Below are 15,137 nucleotides of genomic sequence, written 5' to 3'. Positions count from 1 at the left end.
AAACAATCCAACCAAATATCTAAAAACTGATAACCCGTTTTTAACGACAATCGAAATTGGACCTTTGATTTACAAACCCACTTTAGACTGGTTAAGGGGTGTTTGGACCCGGACCCCGCCAAACTCAACCGATTATGTATTAAAACCATACTATTTTATGCAATACTGTATATTATATATATATATATATATTTATTGAGATGCAATACTGTATTTATTTATTTTTGTTTTATTATATATTAGAACCAATAATAATAATAATTATAGTAATAATTATTAGTATTACTATAAGTACTTATTATAATTATAATAAGTACTTATTATAATAATTAAAATATTAAATTAATTTATAATTTATTAATGTATTTTATTTTACTTTATTATTAGTATTTTTATTTTTTAAATAATTTAATTAATTTTAATTTATTAAATAATTAATAACAAATATTAAAATGAAAAAAAAAGATTTTATTCGCAGGTCGTTCCTCGGGGAAGCGACCTTCTATTAACTTTGAAAAAAAATTCCTTCAGGTGGTCGCTCCCCGTGGAAGCAACTTCCTACTGAATTTAAAAAGTAGATCAATCGTATAATATTTTTTCAGAAAATGACGATTAGGTAATAAAAAAAAAAAGAGGATATTTAAATCAAAAAGTCTATAACTTTAACTTGATATATATATATATATATATATATATATATATATATATATTCACTTTATTTTGCTTATGTTGTAATCTTAATGTTCTTATTAACTTAATTTTTATTTTTAAGTATAGCACCATCAACCATCTACAAATTGCTCATTAAGTTCTTAACTTTGTTGTACTATATATATCAATAGAATTGGGATCGCCAAACTCGACCAATTATGTATTAAAACCATACTATTTTATGCAATACTGTATATATATATATATTGAGATGCAGTACTGTATTTATTTATTTTTGTTTTATTATATATTAGCACCAATAATAATAATAAATATAATAATAATTATTAGTATTACTATTATTATTACTCTATCTATTTGAGTAGTCAGTTATCTGCGCGGCTAACTACTCATTACTACAATGATGCTAAAAAAAGGTGTTACATATAAAGCAACCAAAAGTTTCATGAGCCATACTATTATTCACAAAAGAGCTTTTAAAATTACACCCGTCAACCTCATTTCTTTATCAAATTAATTAATTTCTTAGATTAAAAATTCTCCCTTCATATTTAGTTCAACAGTCACTAGTCACTACTAAACCCAACAGCTGTATATACCAAAAGGGTTTCAAGGTCAAAGTCACATAGAAGTGAACCATTATTCGAGAATTGATGTGAATCCTAGATAAGACTACAATCAAAGTACATATATACACACATGACACATCCATCAATTTTTACATTTTAGCTTAGCAAGTAGCAACTCATAGTCATACACATTTATACAATGCAACCTTGAGACTTTCTCATTTATCTTTTTTGTCAAACATAAATATGGTAACAAAAATATTTATTATTTTTATTGAATACATAAAAAAAGTACACTTCGTGGCATCAATAGCTATATATTGGTAGGCTAGTGCTAATGATACAACAAATATAATTAATATCCAAAAAATATAAGCATGAGTGGCATAAACGGCACGTTCATGTAATAGTAGTAACCACTGCAATTTCGGCTATATAACCTAAGAAAATGGAATCCATGTTTGGTATTATATTCAAGAATCTTATGGTTAGAAATAGAAGGATCTTTTGGCTATCTAGATTTTACTGAACAAACTTACCGTTAACTAGATTTGGGACAAGGAAGGAATTAAGGAACCATGTTGCCATGGTATCTTAACTAGTATTTCCTTATTTATTTGTCAGAATAATGTTACCACCAATGGAATGGAGTTCTTCATATGACTATGTTCTTTCAATATATAGTAATAAAAAACTTCCATGTAAAAAAATCTAGAGAGGTTGAGTACATAAATGCATAAGGTACTAAAGTGAATAGTATTTATTTGTTTGAGATGTTTAAGGTTGTCCGAATTTTAAATATTGAAGTTGTATAACAAATATTAAAATGAAAAAAAAAGATTTTATTCGCAGGTCGTTCCTCGGGGAAGCGACCTTCTATTAACTTTGAAAAAAAATTCCTTCAGGTGGTCGCTCCCCGTGGAAGCAACTTCCTACTGAATTTAAAAAGTAGATCAATCGTATAATATTTTTTCAGAAAATGACGATTAGGTAATAAAAAAAAAAAGAGGATATTTAAATCAAAAAGTCTATAACTTTAACTTGATATATATATATATATATATATATATATATATATATATTCACTTTATTTTGCTTATGTTGTAATCTTAATGTTCTTATTAACTTAATTTTTATTTTTAAGTATAGCACCATCAACCATCTACAAATTGCTCATTAAGTTCTTAACTTTGTTGTACTATATATATCAATAGAATTGGGATCGCCAAACTCGACCAATTATGTATTAAAACCATACTATTTTATGCAATACTGTATATATATATATATTGAGATGCAGTACTGTATTTATTTATTTTTGTTTTATTATATATTAGCACCAATAATAATAATAAATATAATAATAATTATTAGTATTACTATTATTATTACTCTATCTATTTGAGTAGTCAGTTATCTGCGCGGCTAACTACTCATTACTACAATGATGCTAAAAAAAGGTGTTACATATAAAGCAACCAAAAGTTTCATGAGCCATACTATTATTCACAAAAGAGCTTTTAAAATTACACCCGTCAACCTCATTTCTTTATCAAATTAATTAATTTCTTAGATTAAAAATTCTCCCTTCATATTTAGTTCAACAGTCACTAGTCACTACTAAACCCAACAGCTGTATATACCAAAAGGGTTTCAAGGTCAAAGTCACATAGAAGTGAACCATTATTCGAGAATTGATGTGAATCCTAGATAAGACTACAATCAAAGTACATATATACACACATGACACATCCATCAATTTTTACATTTTAGCTTAGCAAGTAGCAACTCATAGTCATACACATTTATACAATGCAACCTTGAGACTTTCTCATTTATCTTTTTTGTCAAACATAAATATGGTAACAAAAATATTTATTATTTTTATTGAATACATAAAAAAAGTACACTTCGTGGCATCAATAGCTATATATTGGTAGGCTAGTGCTAATGATACAACAAATATAATTAATATCCAAAAAATATAAGCATGAGTGGCATAAACGGCACGTTCATGTAATAGTAGTAACCACTGCAATTTCGGCTATATAACCTAAGAAAATGGAATCCATGTTTGGTATTATATTCAAGAATCTTATGGTTAGAAATAGAAGGATCTTTTGGCTATCTAGATTTTACTGAACAAACTTACCGTTAACTAGATTTGGGACAAGGAAGGAATTAAGGAACCATGTTGCCATGGTATCTTAACTAGTATTTCCTTATTTATTTGTCAGAATAATGTTACCACCAATGGAATGGAGTTCTTCATATGACTATGTTCTTTCAATATATAGTAATAAAAAACTTCCATGTAAAAAAATCTAGAGAGGTTGAGTACATAAATGCATAAGGTACTAAAGTGAATAGTATTTATTTGTTTGAGATGTTTAAGGTTGTCCGAATTTTAAATATTGAAGTTGTCTTGATGTGCCTTTTGTTGGCTAAAAGACTATTGAATTTGAAGTATCACTTAGAAGGAATATAAATATTTTACCTTGCTTGATAAAATGCTCAAATTTTAAGGTAAGATGCTACCGGTTATATTATAAAGTTGAGGTTGCAAGGATAAATATTTACAATAGAGAAATATAAAGGGCATCAATAAATTGGATGCATCTCTTAACTAAATTGGTTACTTTCCATAATTATGTGGTTAATAGTTTGTTAGGGAGTTAGCAAGTTTTTAGTTTGGAGTGTGTTACGGTTTTCTATTTTGCATGTAGTATTTTTTTTACTCACTTAATTGATTGTATAAATTTAGAACTCGAATCCATCGTTAAGTAAGAAAAATTATTTTGTGTAATATTTATCTGTGGTTAACTTATAAAAGATTTTGTATTTGAAAATCTCCTTATAAATGCTTCATTTCAAATTAATGTTATTAGTGACGGAAAAAATCCTCACAAATTGATTTTTTTTTGTTGATCATAATTTTTGTGGTGGCAAAAAAACGATCACAATATTGGAGAAAAAAATTAATTTAATTTGTGGTAATCTATAGTCTCACAACAAGTTTGATTGATTTGAGATATCAACAGGAATTTGTGGTGGCATATGTTATATTTTCTCACTATATATCATTCCACAATTCTTCCTCTCATTTTTTATTTCTAACATTTCTCTAAATTTTCTTTGTACTTTCTCTTTAAATTTTATCTCTTCAAATATTTTTTTCCAGCTTTTATTTTAAAACTAACATTTTTCGTGTTAGATTGATTTCTTATTTCTCTCTTGAATTTCTTTAAGTGTTTACTTTAGGTTTTGTTTTTTAATGTTAATTTTTATTTAAAGTATATATTTAATTAATATTATTTAATTTTTATTTTGACAGTGATGTTATTGTATTGATTGTGAAGAGTTGTTATTTATTTATAAGTTTCAAATCAAACGATATTATGCATCAAATTAGTATATAATGCATTTTAAATATATATTAATATTTTATATATTTAGTATTGAAAAAAAAAATTAAATGGTTATAAAATATTTTTAGTTTTTATTTGAGAATGTCGAATATATTATTTTTAAAATTAGTTATAATATTTTTAAAGTTTAACGTTAGTAAGATTTGTCAAAAAAAGTGTTAGTAAATTATATATATTGCAAAAAATTTCCTCAAATTAAAATTTAGTTATTTTTTAAAATGTTTGATAAAATGCTATGTTTTTTATTGTAGTTATTTTTTTTTATGGTTTATTATGTTAATAAAATATTTTTTTTAAGAAATTGTAATTTTTTCGACAATAAAATAATACTTATGAAAAAAAAAACAAATTTATAACATTGATCTAATCATGATATATATCATATTTTACATGTAAATGTTTTTATATTATTTTCAAAAGGCATGAAAGATTTCATATTTCAAAATGTTAGTAGATTTCTAAAGAACAAAAAATCTAGAAACTATGTTGTTTACTTTAATGTAACTTTTAATAAGAAAGATTAATAAATTAATGATATTAATATATATTATTAGTCGTTACAAACAGTTGTATCTGAGTTCGTAATTTTTTTAATATATTTTTATAGTCTCTACTTTTATTTATATGGATTTATTTCATAATTAAATTAATTAAACATTATTTAATATTTTATTTTAGTTCATTATTTATTATGATTTATAATATTATCTATAAATTTTATCTTAATTGACATATAAAGTACGTCACAAATTATTATTTAGTAATTTATAGTTGGTGTTAATAATAATAAAATAATGTTTTTGAAAAATAAAGTATTTTATATGTAAAATCTTGATCTAATTAATGATTGTGTTAAATTTATTTTATATATATGGACCATAGTTGGATGTATGATATAAAATTTCCTTGAAGGAAGAGTCTTAAACAACGTTTTACTAACAAAATTGAAAAATTTGTCAATTTTACAATAGTACAAAAAATTGTTGAAGATGAAGTGGGGATGAGATGTCTATTTTTTTTTTTCCCAGTCAATATAGACGTTTTAAGCGTGGAGATCAAATAAAACTATATTTATATGAGGACGAGTTCATGCATAACTAGTGCATTTTGATTAATCATAGTGAAAAGTCTCCAACAATGCCTAGTACTAATATATATATGGATAATAATATTGGTCCTTCAAGTAGTACTAACATTTTAGGTGTAGATTATTATAATTATCCGTATTTTGAGGTGATGAACGATATGATTTCATATACTATTGGAGTTAATTTTTCATTCATTGGAGATCAATATGACGGTATTAATGGACTTCCAAATGAAAAAGGTCATCGATTTTTTGGTCTTTTGAAAAAGACAAATAAACTGTTATTTAAAGGATCTCCAAACTCCGAGGTTATCGATGTGTATTAGAATTTTAGGTCTAAAGTTTCAGTTTCATGTTCTTAATTTAGCTTTAGATTTGATGACTAAAATGTTGCTAGATGCAATACATGTTACAAATGTTTTGCCGTAAAGTTATTACGATGCTAAATAGTTAGTGTCGAAGTAAGGATTAGGTGCCAAGAAAATTGATTGTTGTATCAAGATTGTTGAGAATGTTTTCATCAATACAAACTGTGGGAAAAGTGACATGACATTATGAGAATAAAAGAAAATTCAGGTGAGTTGCGACATTCGTATGATGGCCAGGCATGAGAACGCTTTGATCAAATGCATCCCGATTTTGCGCTAGATCCAAACAATGTAAGACTTGGACTATCCTCAAAAGGATTTACACCATATATACAAGCATCATCTACTCTTTATTCTTGTTGGTATGTTATTGTTACTCCATATAATCTTCCTCCTTATATATGTATGTATAAACCTTACATGTTCTTGGATGTCATGATACCAGGTCCTTCTTCTTCTATAACTAGCATTGATATTTATTTTGATTCTTTGATTAATGATTTGAAGAGGTTGTGGGGTGGTGTCTTCGATATATGATATCACTCGTAAACAAATTTTATGATAAAATTTGATTTGATGTGAACCATTAATGATTTATCCGCTTATAAGATATTGACAGAATGGAGAACATATGGTAAATTGACTTGTCCTATTTGCATAAAAGACACAAAAGCATTTACGTTAAAATTTGGTGGTACATAACCAACCTAAAGTCACAATTCTAATTCGAATATGAAAATGGTTTTTAAAGGATTATAAGAAGGTATAAGAAAACAAAAGTTAAGTAGATTTTGAAGAAGACAATCTTAAATCATAAATGTGTTGAAATTTGAATGTAGACGTTTTTTTATTCTTTTCAAACTAGACTTCTATATGACTTACTATGTAAATTTATGAGTTACTATACGATATTAGAAACCTCTACAAATTTGTAAATAAACAAATCAAGTCATTTGACCACTCACACTAAAAGCCTAATATTCAAATTAATTTAGTCAAGTGCTATAGACATACAATAATAATCCCATGGCTGATAATAATTCAAATCATATTTTGATATGAATATCTATAATCTAACTTTAAATATATCAACTAAAGAAACATGTGACTTAGTAAAAAATCTACCCAACTAGAAAGATATGGATGTTAACATGTTACGTCCACATAACGCTACACCAAAACCATCTAAAATATTGTTAATGATGCAATAGTTATAGCAACTTCAACATTGATTTTAAGTTCATTGTTCTCCGATGAGAGTTTCAACATCACTTTTTCTTAGTACCATAACTATTTTTGCTCCAATGCTTGAGGCTTTTTATATATATCTCTTTTAAATTTTTTTTGTCCTTAATTGTTCTACTATTTCCTTAAATGTCCTATTTTTTAGTAGAAAGTTGTTTCCTGGAAAAACGACCACCTGAAGAGAAAAACTCTTAACCTCAATAGAAGGTCGTTTCCTGGGGAAGCGACCTCTAACTGAGAATATTTTTTTGTTTGTTATATTTTAAAATTAGTTTATTATTAGAATTATTAATTTAATTATTTAAAAAATAAAAATACTAATAATAAATAAAAATAAAATACATTAATAAATTATAAAATAAATTTTATATTTTAATATTATTATTATTATAATAAATAATTATTATACTTATAATTAAAAATTATTATAATTAAAGTTATTAAATAAAAATAATTATATTATATTACAAACTTCAAAAAAATAAATTAAATGATAATAAAAATTAAATAATAATAATAATTAAATGAAAAAAAATTTATATTGATAACACGAAAATGAAACGAAATTTATATTGATAACATAAACATCCAAATAAAAAAAAAAAAAACTCATCACCTGAAATAACTCACTTTTCAAAAATCCGTATTAACCAAAATTTGGCTAAATAGAATACTAATAATAAATAAAAATAAAATACATTAATAAATTATAAAATAAATTTTATATTTTAATATTATTATTATTATAATAAATAATTATTATACTTATAATTAAAAATTATTATAATTAAAGTTATTAAATAAAAATAATTATATTATATTACAAACTTCAAAAAAATAAATTAAATGATAATAAAAATTAAATAATAATAATAATTAAATGAAAAAAAATTTATATTGATAACACGAAAATGAAACGAAATTTATATTGATAACATAAACATCCAAATAAAAAAAAAAAAAACTCATCACCTGAAATAACTCACTTTTCAAAAATCCGTATTAACCAAAATTTGGCTAAATAGATACAAAAATCAGTCAAAATTAAACTTCAAAATTATAAACTCGATTTTAAATAATTTAACAAAATCAAAACAGAATTTACCCATGTCCAATGTTCAATCATACACATACACACACTTGATATTCCAACAACATTACCTAGCTGAAAAATAAAATGAAAAAGAAAGTTGATTTATTAAACTCCATAGTAATTAATTGGAAAAAACACACAAAGAGATGGAGAAAAAAAAAGCATACCGTGGAGGGCGGTTATAGGTAGGGTAGCTTAGTAGGAGTTGTTAGTTTAAGTGAGTATATTGACTAGAAAGTCCTCAAGTCTCTATTTATGAGCTAATACTCATTATAAACTCTTCCCTTTTTTAATAACTTGTAGTACATTTGGTGTGGTGAGAGAGAGAGAGAGAAAAAAAACAAATCTGAGAATTAATGGTTGGATCTTTACCGAGAAGAAAATATGAATATGTCATCTTAACTTGACCAGTGACAGAAATATGGCATAAAGTTTTATAACCCTGCCACCCCCATATTTCCAAATTTAGTAACCAATGACCAAACTCACCCCCACTTTTCAGTACTACACCCTCCAATAGGATTCCCTCTCTTTCTCACTTCACATTACACTTTCTCATCATATATACTCAAATATCCCTATACCCTCTTCTTCATCATCTTAACCATATTCTTCTCTCTCTCTCTCTCTCTCTCTCTCTCTCTTTACTCATTCACAACACAACTTTTTAGATATACATTACACTCATCTTCTTTTTCTCTACATTTTTTTTTTGTTTTTGATAATATAATTATGATATGAGTAAGACACTTTCTTTTTGAAACATTTTGTAAAATTAATTAATCTTTTTGGAAGTTCTATAGCTTATGATGAAGAGAAATAATTTGAGCACAAACTTGAAGGGCTATAACACTTACAAGAGTGAAATGACAAAAGAGTTTTGTGACTTAAACTCTCAAAGTAATAATAATAATAACAATGGATCATCATGTGAGGATTACATGAATGGATTTCCATGGCCACCAAGATCATACACATGTAGCTTTTGTAGAAAAGAATTCAAATCAGCTCAAGCACTTGGTGGTCACATGAATGTTCATAGAAGAGATAGAGCAAGGCTTAGACAATCATCACCAATTGAAGTTCAAGTTCAACAACCTCAAACTCAAAATCAAGGTTCTATGCTTAATTTTAACCTTAATAACCACCCTATTATTACTACTACTAACCCTTATAATAACTTTTTTTCAAACTCATCTTTGTCCTTATTTCAACCATCTTCATCTTCTTCTTCAGCAACAACTCTTAAGCCTATTACTTGCACATTACCTTTGTTTGTTTCATCTTCTTCTACTTCACCTTCACCTTCACCTTGTGAGTTTAATAAATATATCTTGTTGAACCCTTTGAGCACAAAGACCAAAGAGCCCTTCATAAATTCAAAGATGGTAGAAGAATCTTTATCTAGGGTTGGAGAATGTGATGATTTTGCATGTGAAGATGATGAGTGTAGAATGTTGAAGAAAAGTGAGATTTTAAGGATGGATTTGGAGATAGGTTTGCCAAGAGATTATGATGATAATTTGGATCTTGAGCTTCGTTTGGGTACCACCACTTACTCTTAATTAGGTCACAAAGTTAACTTCATATCACTATGTTTTAACTAGTTCTTAAGAATTATGATTCAAAAAATAAATACTAGTTGTTAAGGATAAATATTTAGAAGTAGAGAGAAGATTGTATTCTTATTTGATATGTATGCTACTATAGGGTTATGTCAAGTAAAATGATGACTTTATGTTTACTATCTTTTGCATCTTAGTTACATTATTTATATGTTTATGAATGTTTTTTACTTTCATCACTTTGTTTTGGAGGGGAAAAAGCTTGTAACTTATGATCATTTCCTTTATAATGTGAAATTTATTGGTTTGTTATTAGTTTAATGTGTTGATTAATCAATAGTAGTGCTAAAATTTCTACTCACTAAAGGATGGCTTCACTATATATATTTTTGATGGATATTTCTTACTTTTTCAACTCAACCATTTTTGTATGTGTAGATGAGGTTAACATCTTCCTAAAGCTAGTTTTCATTTTAGTTAGGTTTTTATTATCAGCATAAAAATAAAAACTGCAGGTTTAGTAGACTATGGGATTGGATAAATAATTTAATTAATGTTTATAAATAAGAGCTTATCATATAGAAATAAGTGGTTGTACATTGGTACTCCCTTGTGTCTTTTGGTTATTTTAATTTTGATATATTAATAAGTTTAACTTTTAAAAAAGTGCTTATCATTTTTGTGTTTTGCTTGTATCAGTCAATTCAAGCATTTTGGATATTTGTACATTGTTACTTTTTGTTAAGGGGAAAATAAGTTAGGTTGAGTAAGGATTTGTAAGTTTCAAAACTTTGATCTAATAAAAAAATTAAAGTTTAAATTTGTTGTATTATTTGTCTTACATTTAAATTTTTAATTAGTTAGGTATTATCTAACACATCTTTAAAAGTTTGGTATCCTCTATCTTTTTAAAAATTTGTTTTAAATTAACATATTCAAATTAGTAATTTTATTTTTCTTTAAAAATAGAATCTTGTTGGTAAATTAATCATAAAAGTTAAGAAAACTAATAATAATATTAAATCTACTAAAAATTGATGTTGTTTTTTTCATTTATCTTTGATAAAAGATAGTTAATTTATCTTTTCTCTCATAATATTTATTGAGTTAAAAAATAAAATAAAACTTTACGATAGTATTTTAATAAAGAAGTAATTATGTTGTTCAATATTTGAAAGAGATTTATAAAATGCTGATAAATTATTTTTTTCAAAAGATTAAAAGACTAATGAATTGGATAGACCAAAAAATAAATAGACTAATGGGTTAGAACATCAAAGAAAGGTGTCCACTATTCAATCCCTACCGTTACAAAAATTCCTCTCCCAAATTAATTACTAACTCCTAATGTTTACCTTCATTAAAAGAAAGTGAATGGAACGTTTTATATAAATTTTTCCAATAATAATAATAATAATAATAAAGAGACGTGGTTATATTGTTTTTGTGTAAAATGTAAATTGTTTGTCACAAAATTTTATTAAATTAATTATTTTAAATAAAAATGGAGAATAATTTTTTTTTTTATTAATCAAATTCATATTAGTAATCATTTTACAATGGTTTTAGAGATTTAAATTTAATTCTTCAAAATTATAAAATTAAATTCTTACCACTAAATTAACACTTAAAATATTGTTGCTATTAATCATAAGCCGATAAAACTTATACAGATATAAGTTCTGTCAACTTACAATGGAAGATAAGCTCAAACAAATTGTAAATATTATTTGCAAAGGAACCTAAGTATATATACAAAATTCTTACATTGTTAGTTTTTTTTGTTTTGTTAACAATACATTGTTAGTTTAACATTATCAAATTATCGAGGATCAATATTAATTGTTTTCATGGTTCAAACCTGGAGAATGAATTGAAGTTAAAAGTTAAATAATTGATAGATCCGAATAAAATTTTGAGGAAATAAAAAATAATACTAACATAATAGTTACTTAATAACTTTGGTTGTTTAAAAAATACATAAACATTCTGTTGGAAAAAAAATTAATTAAATTGAATAATAAAGTCATGACATTTAATAAAGTTTGTGTATAATTAATTTTAAACATTTTAAACACAACACAAATTTTTGAAACATAGAAATGACGTGATAGAAAGTATACTTTGTGTGTAAAATTATAAGTGTGAACTACTCTCTGAAAAAATCAATGTGGTAAAATGATTATTTTTTAGAAATAATAAATGTGAATTTGTGATCGAAAATAGAAAATTAAAGGAAAAAAAATAACACTTCGTGTCTTCCAAAACTTTTGGGACGACTAGATGGTAATCCAAGGGTCAACTCGAACTTACTATAGTCTAGTTCATGTCTGATCCTCATGTCTCTATTTTTTTTTTTTTTGAGTTAGGAATCATGCAATGTAAGATGAGTTAATGAACTAAGTCCAGCTTTCGGCTACCTATTTGATATTATTGAAATTGATATCAAATAGGAATCATGCAATGTGAATTATTTTGGCTATCTTAGAGTCATTCATTTTCCAACACTTTCTTTTGTAAATTACCTTATTATGGGATGCAGGAAATAATATAAAATATTTTAAAACAAGTGTCATTTTAGTTTTTCAATGTTAGATTAATTAATTTTTTTCAACCAATAATTAATAAAGATAATTGTGTGTGAATTTTACTTCTAGACTATTTAGAATAGATAAATACATAAACAAGAGGTTTTGATAACATATTTTCACCAAAAACCTTAAGTCATTAAGTATATGGGTCTCCTTACTTATATATTCAACATTTGACTCATTTATACTCGAAGTGAGACTTAACCACTTACACTCAAACTCAACATTCAAGTGTAAGTGGTTAAGGAAAGAATTAGCGTGTGTTTGGTTCTGCGGTGACCAATATTTTTTCTTTTAGTGAATTGATTTTGTAAAATATTTTGTAGTTGAATATAGAGTGATGTATGTTTAGATATGTTTAGAAAAAAGTGAATCTAACAATAAATGTCAATGTAATAATTACGTTTGGACTCAAAAAGTACAAATCATAGCTTTAAATTAAAATCAATTCTAAATATTAACAATTTTACTTGACATCATTTAAATATATTAAAATTAATTTTACATATTATTTGACCCCTCCAAAATTGAAACCAATCATACACTTTAAAGAGTTGTATTCAAACTTAAACATAAATATTAATAAATGAGTAGTTATATTAAATTTCCCAAATTTGAACATATGATTTTCTTCTTATAATTTATTTGGTAATCAAACTCTATCGGTAGTAGCATGAGACTTCATCTAAACTTTATTTCATACAAAAAAAAAAAAAGCAACATAAGGTTGGAATTAAAGTTGATCCTTACAATAAAACAAGTGAAGCATTTATAGTAAATAATAAAATGAGTCTGGCAATGGGGGCATTATTGATACAAGTTCCAACACAAAGGTCATTATGGTGATGAGTGTAGAAAACAAATGTGGTATTATTGGGGCCACTAAGTAGTTCAAGTCGATGGCATGGCAATGAGTTTGTATAGTTTTGTGATTTGTTTGACTAGCCTCTTCACTATATTAGGCATTTGGAAAACGATGTGAGAAATTTAGAACAATCACGAAACTTGCCAATCATATCTTCTCTTTGCTTTTGCTGATTTAACCTCCCAAACGACACTTTGCACGGAGGCATACACCTTACATTTATTATTTCTTAAGTACAACCCAAATTGTTTCAATACTTTCCTCCAAATGTATATTCAAGATTCAAAATAACGTTCAAGACTAAATTAAATATTCAAATATTTATGTATATCAAAATTATCTTATATATTTTTATTTAATTTTAGCGTTCTCAAATTTGATGTAAGTTGTTTAAATAAAAAACAGAACAACTAACTTCATAGAAAATGAAATTTTGAGTAAGTGTTTTATACGGATTGGATTGTTTTTGTGTTTAATCTTTTGCGAAATTTAATATTGAATTTTCAATCCATAATTTTTACATAAAAAAATAAAAAAGATTGGTTTAGATAACCAAACACAAGTTTATCTCCTCGGAAATCAATAGTAGTTTGGAATAAGATTAACATCCTCAAGACATCACTTTTCCAACATCATCAAAATAGATTTTTTAATTAAGTATTATATATATTAATATTAAAATAAATTATATTATTTAGAATAAATTATATTACTTAAAAAATTATATACATCTATGTGATTGAATAAATTGTAGGATAAAATCAATTCATTGTATCTATTATTTTAGCAAGTGAAGAGTTGTGTTCGATAATTTTAGCATCTGAGAGTTAACAATCGAATGATAAAATCATGCTATTTGCCATTGAATTTTTTTAATTATTTTCTTAATGCATGTATAGGTTATTATAAAATAATATTAATTATTGTTTTTAAGTGTTAGTTTAACCGTTAAAATATCGATATTGTTAGGTTGAATATTATGTCTCGAAACCTTATAATTATATCATAGTATCTATAAAAAAATAATAATAATACTAATTATTGTTATTACTGTTGTATATACTAAAAGAATATTATTTTTCAAATTAAAATTGCTAAAATCTGATTTGCTTTATATTACATATCATAAAATAGATTAATTTACCCTTCTTTGATAATAGATTAAATAAATCTATTTTTTCTTTTAAAATTATTCCAATGATTTAATATTGTGATAAAATTACAAAAAGATAAATATAAATTTATTTAAGAATCTATCCGAAAGTTTATAATAATCTCCTAACACAAAATTTATTATATAAAAAATTTGATTTTTTTTAAAAGCACAATCGAAAAGTCTTTCCATTTGTCTCCGTCGTTTTTGTCAAACTCCTTCTAAATCTAATTAAGATGAATTAAATAAAGCTTAAAAAAAAAAGGCAATATTGGAAAGGACTGATAACAAATAATATGTGAATGAGAAATTTAATTGAAAAGGCAGAAAGAAACAAAAAGCTGCAAGCTATGATAAGAAATATGAACCTTCAGAACAATATCTCACAGAGAGATTTCATTTCATTAAAAGCGTTGCATGATTTTGGTACTCCAGTTTGATGCCATCAAGTACTCTTTGTATATAGCAACATAAACATGCCCATGTGAACTGCTAACCCTC

At 25.3% G+C, this 15,137-nt stretch overlaps 1 protein-coding gene across 1 annotated transcript; it reads left to right on the top strand.

Annotated features, from left to right (window-relative positions):
• The first annotated feature begins 9,145 nt into the window (after positions 1–9,145).
• LOC101494950 (transcriptional regulator SUPERMAN-like) lies at positions 9,146–10,127 on the top strand. Its single transcript, XM_004488964.4, has one exon. The coding sequence runs from the start codon at positions 9,269–9,271 to the stop codon at positions 10,025–10,027; it is 759 nt and encodes a 252-aa protein (XP_004489021.1). The 5' UTR covers positions 9,146–9,268; the 3' UTR covers positions 10,028–10,127.
• The last annotated feature ends 5,010 nt before the right edge of the window (positions 10,128–15,137 follow it).

The sequence above is a fragment of the Cicer arietinum genome, chromosome 1, assembly GCF_000331145.2.
Source record: "Cicer arietinum cultivar CDC Frontier isolate Library 1 chromosome 1, Cicar.CDCFrontier_v2.0, whole genome shotgun sequence".
NCBI lineage: Eukaryota > Viridiplantae > Streptophyta > Magnoliopsida > Fabales > Fabaceae > Cicer > Cicer arietinum.
Note: the sequence above shows the minus strand (reverse complement) of the source record. Positions and strands in the feature narration are given on the sequence as shown.

What these genes read in the sequence shown, in the direction of transcription:
- LOC101494950 (XM_004488964.4), top strand. Translation starts at nt 9,269, where the DNA reads ATGATGAAGAGAAATAATTTGAGCACAAACTTGAAGGGCTATAACACT.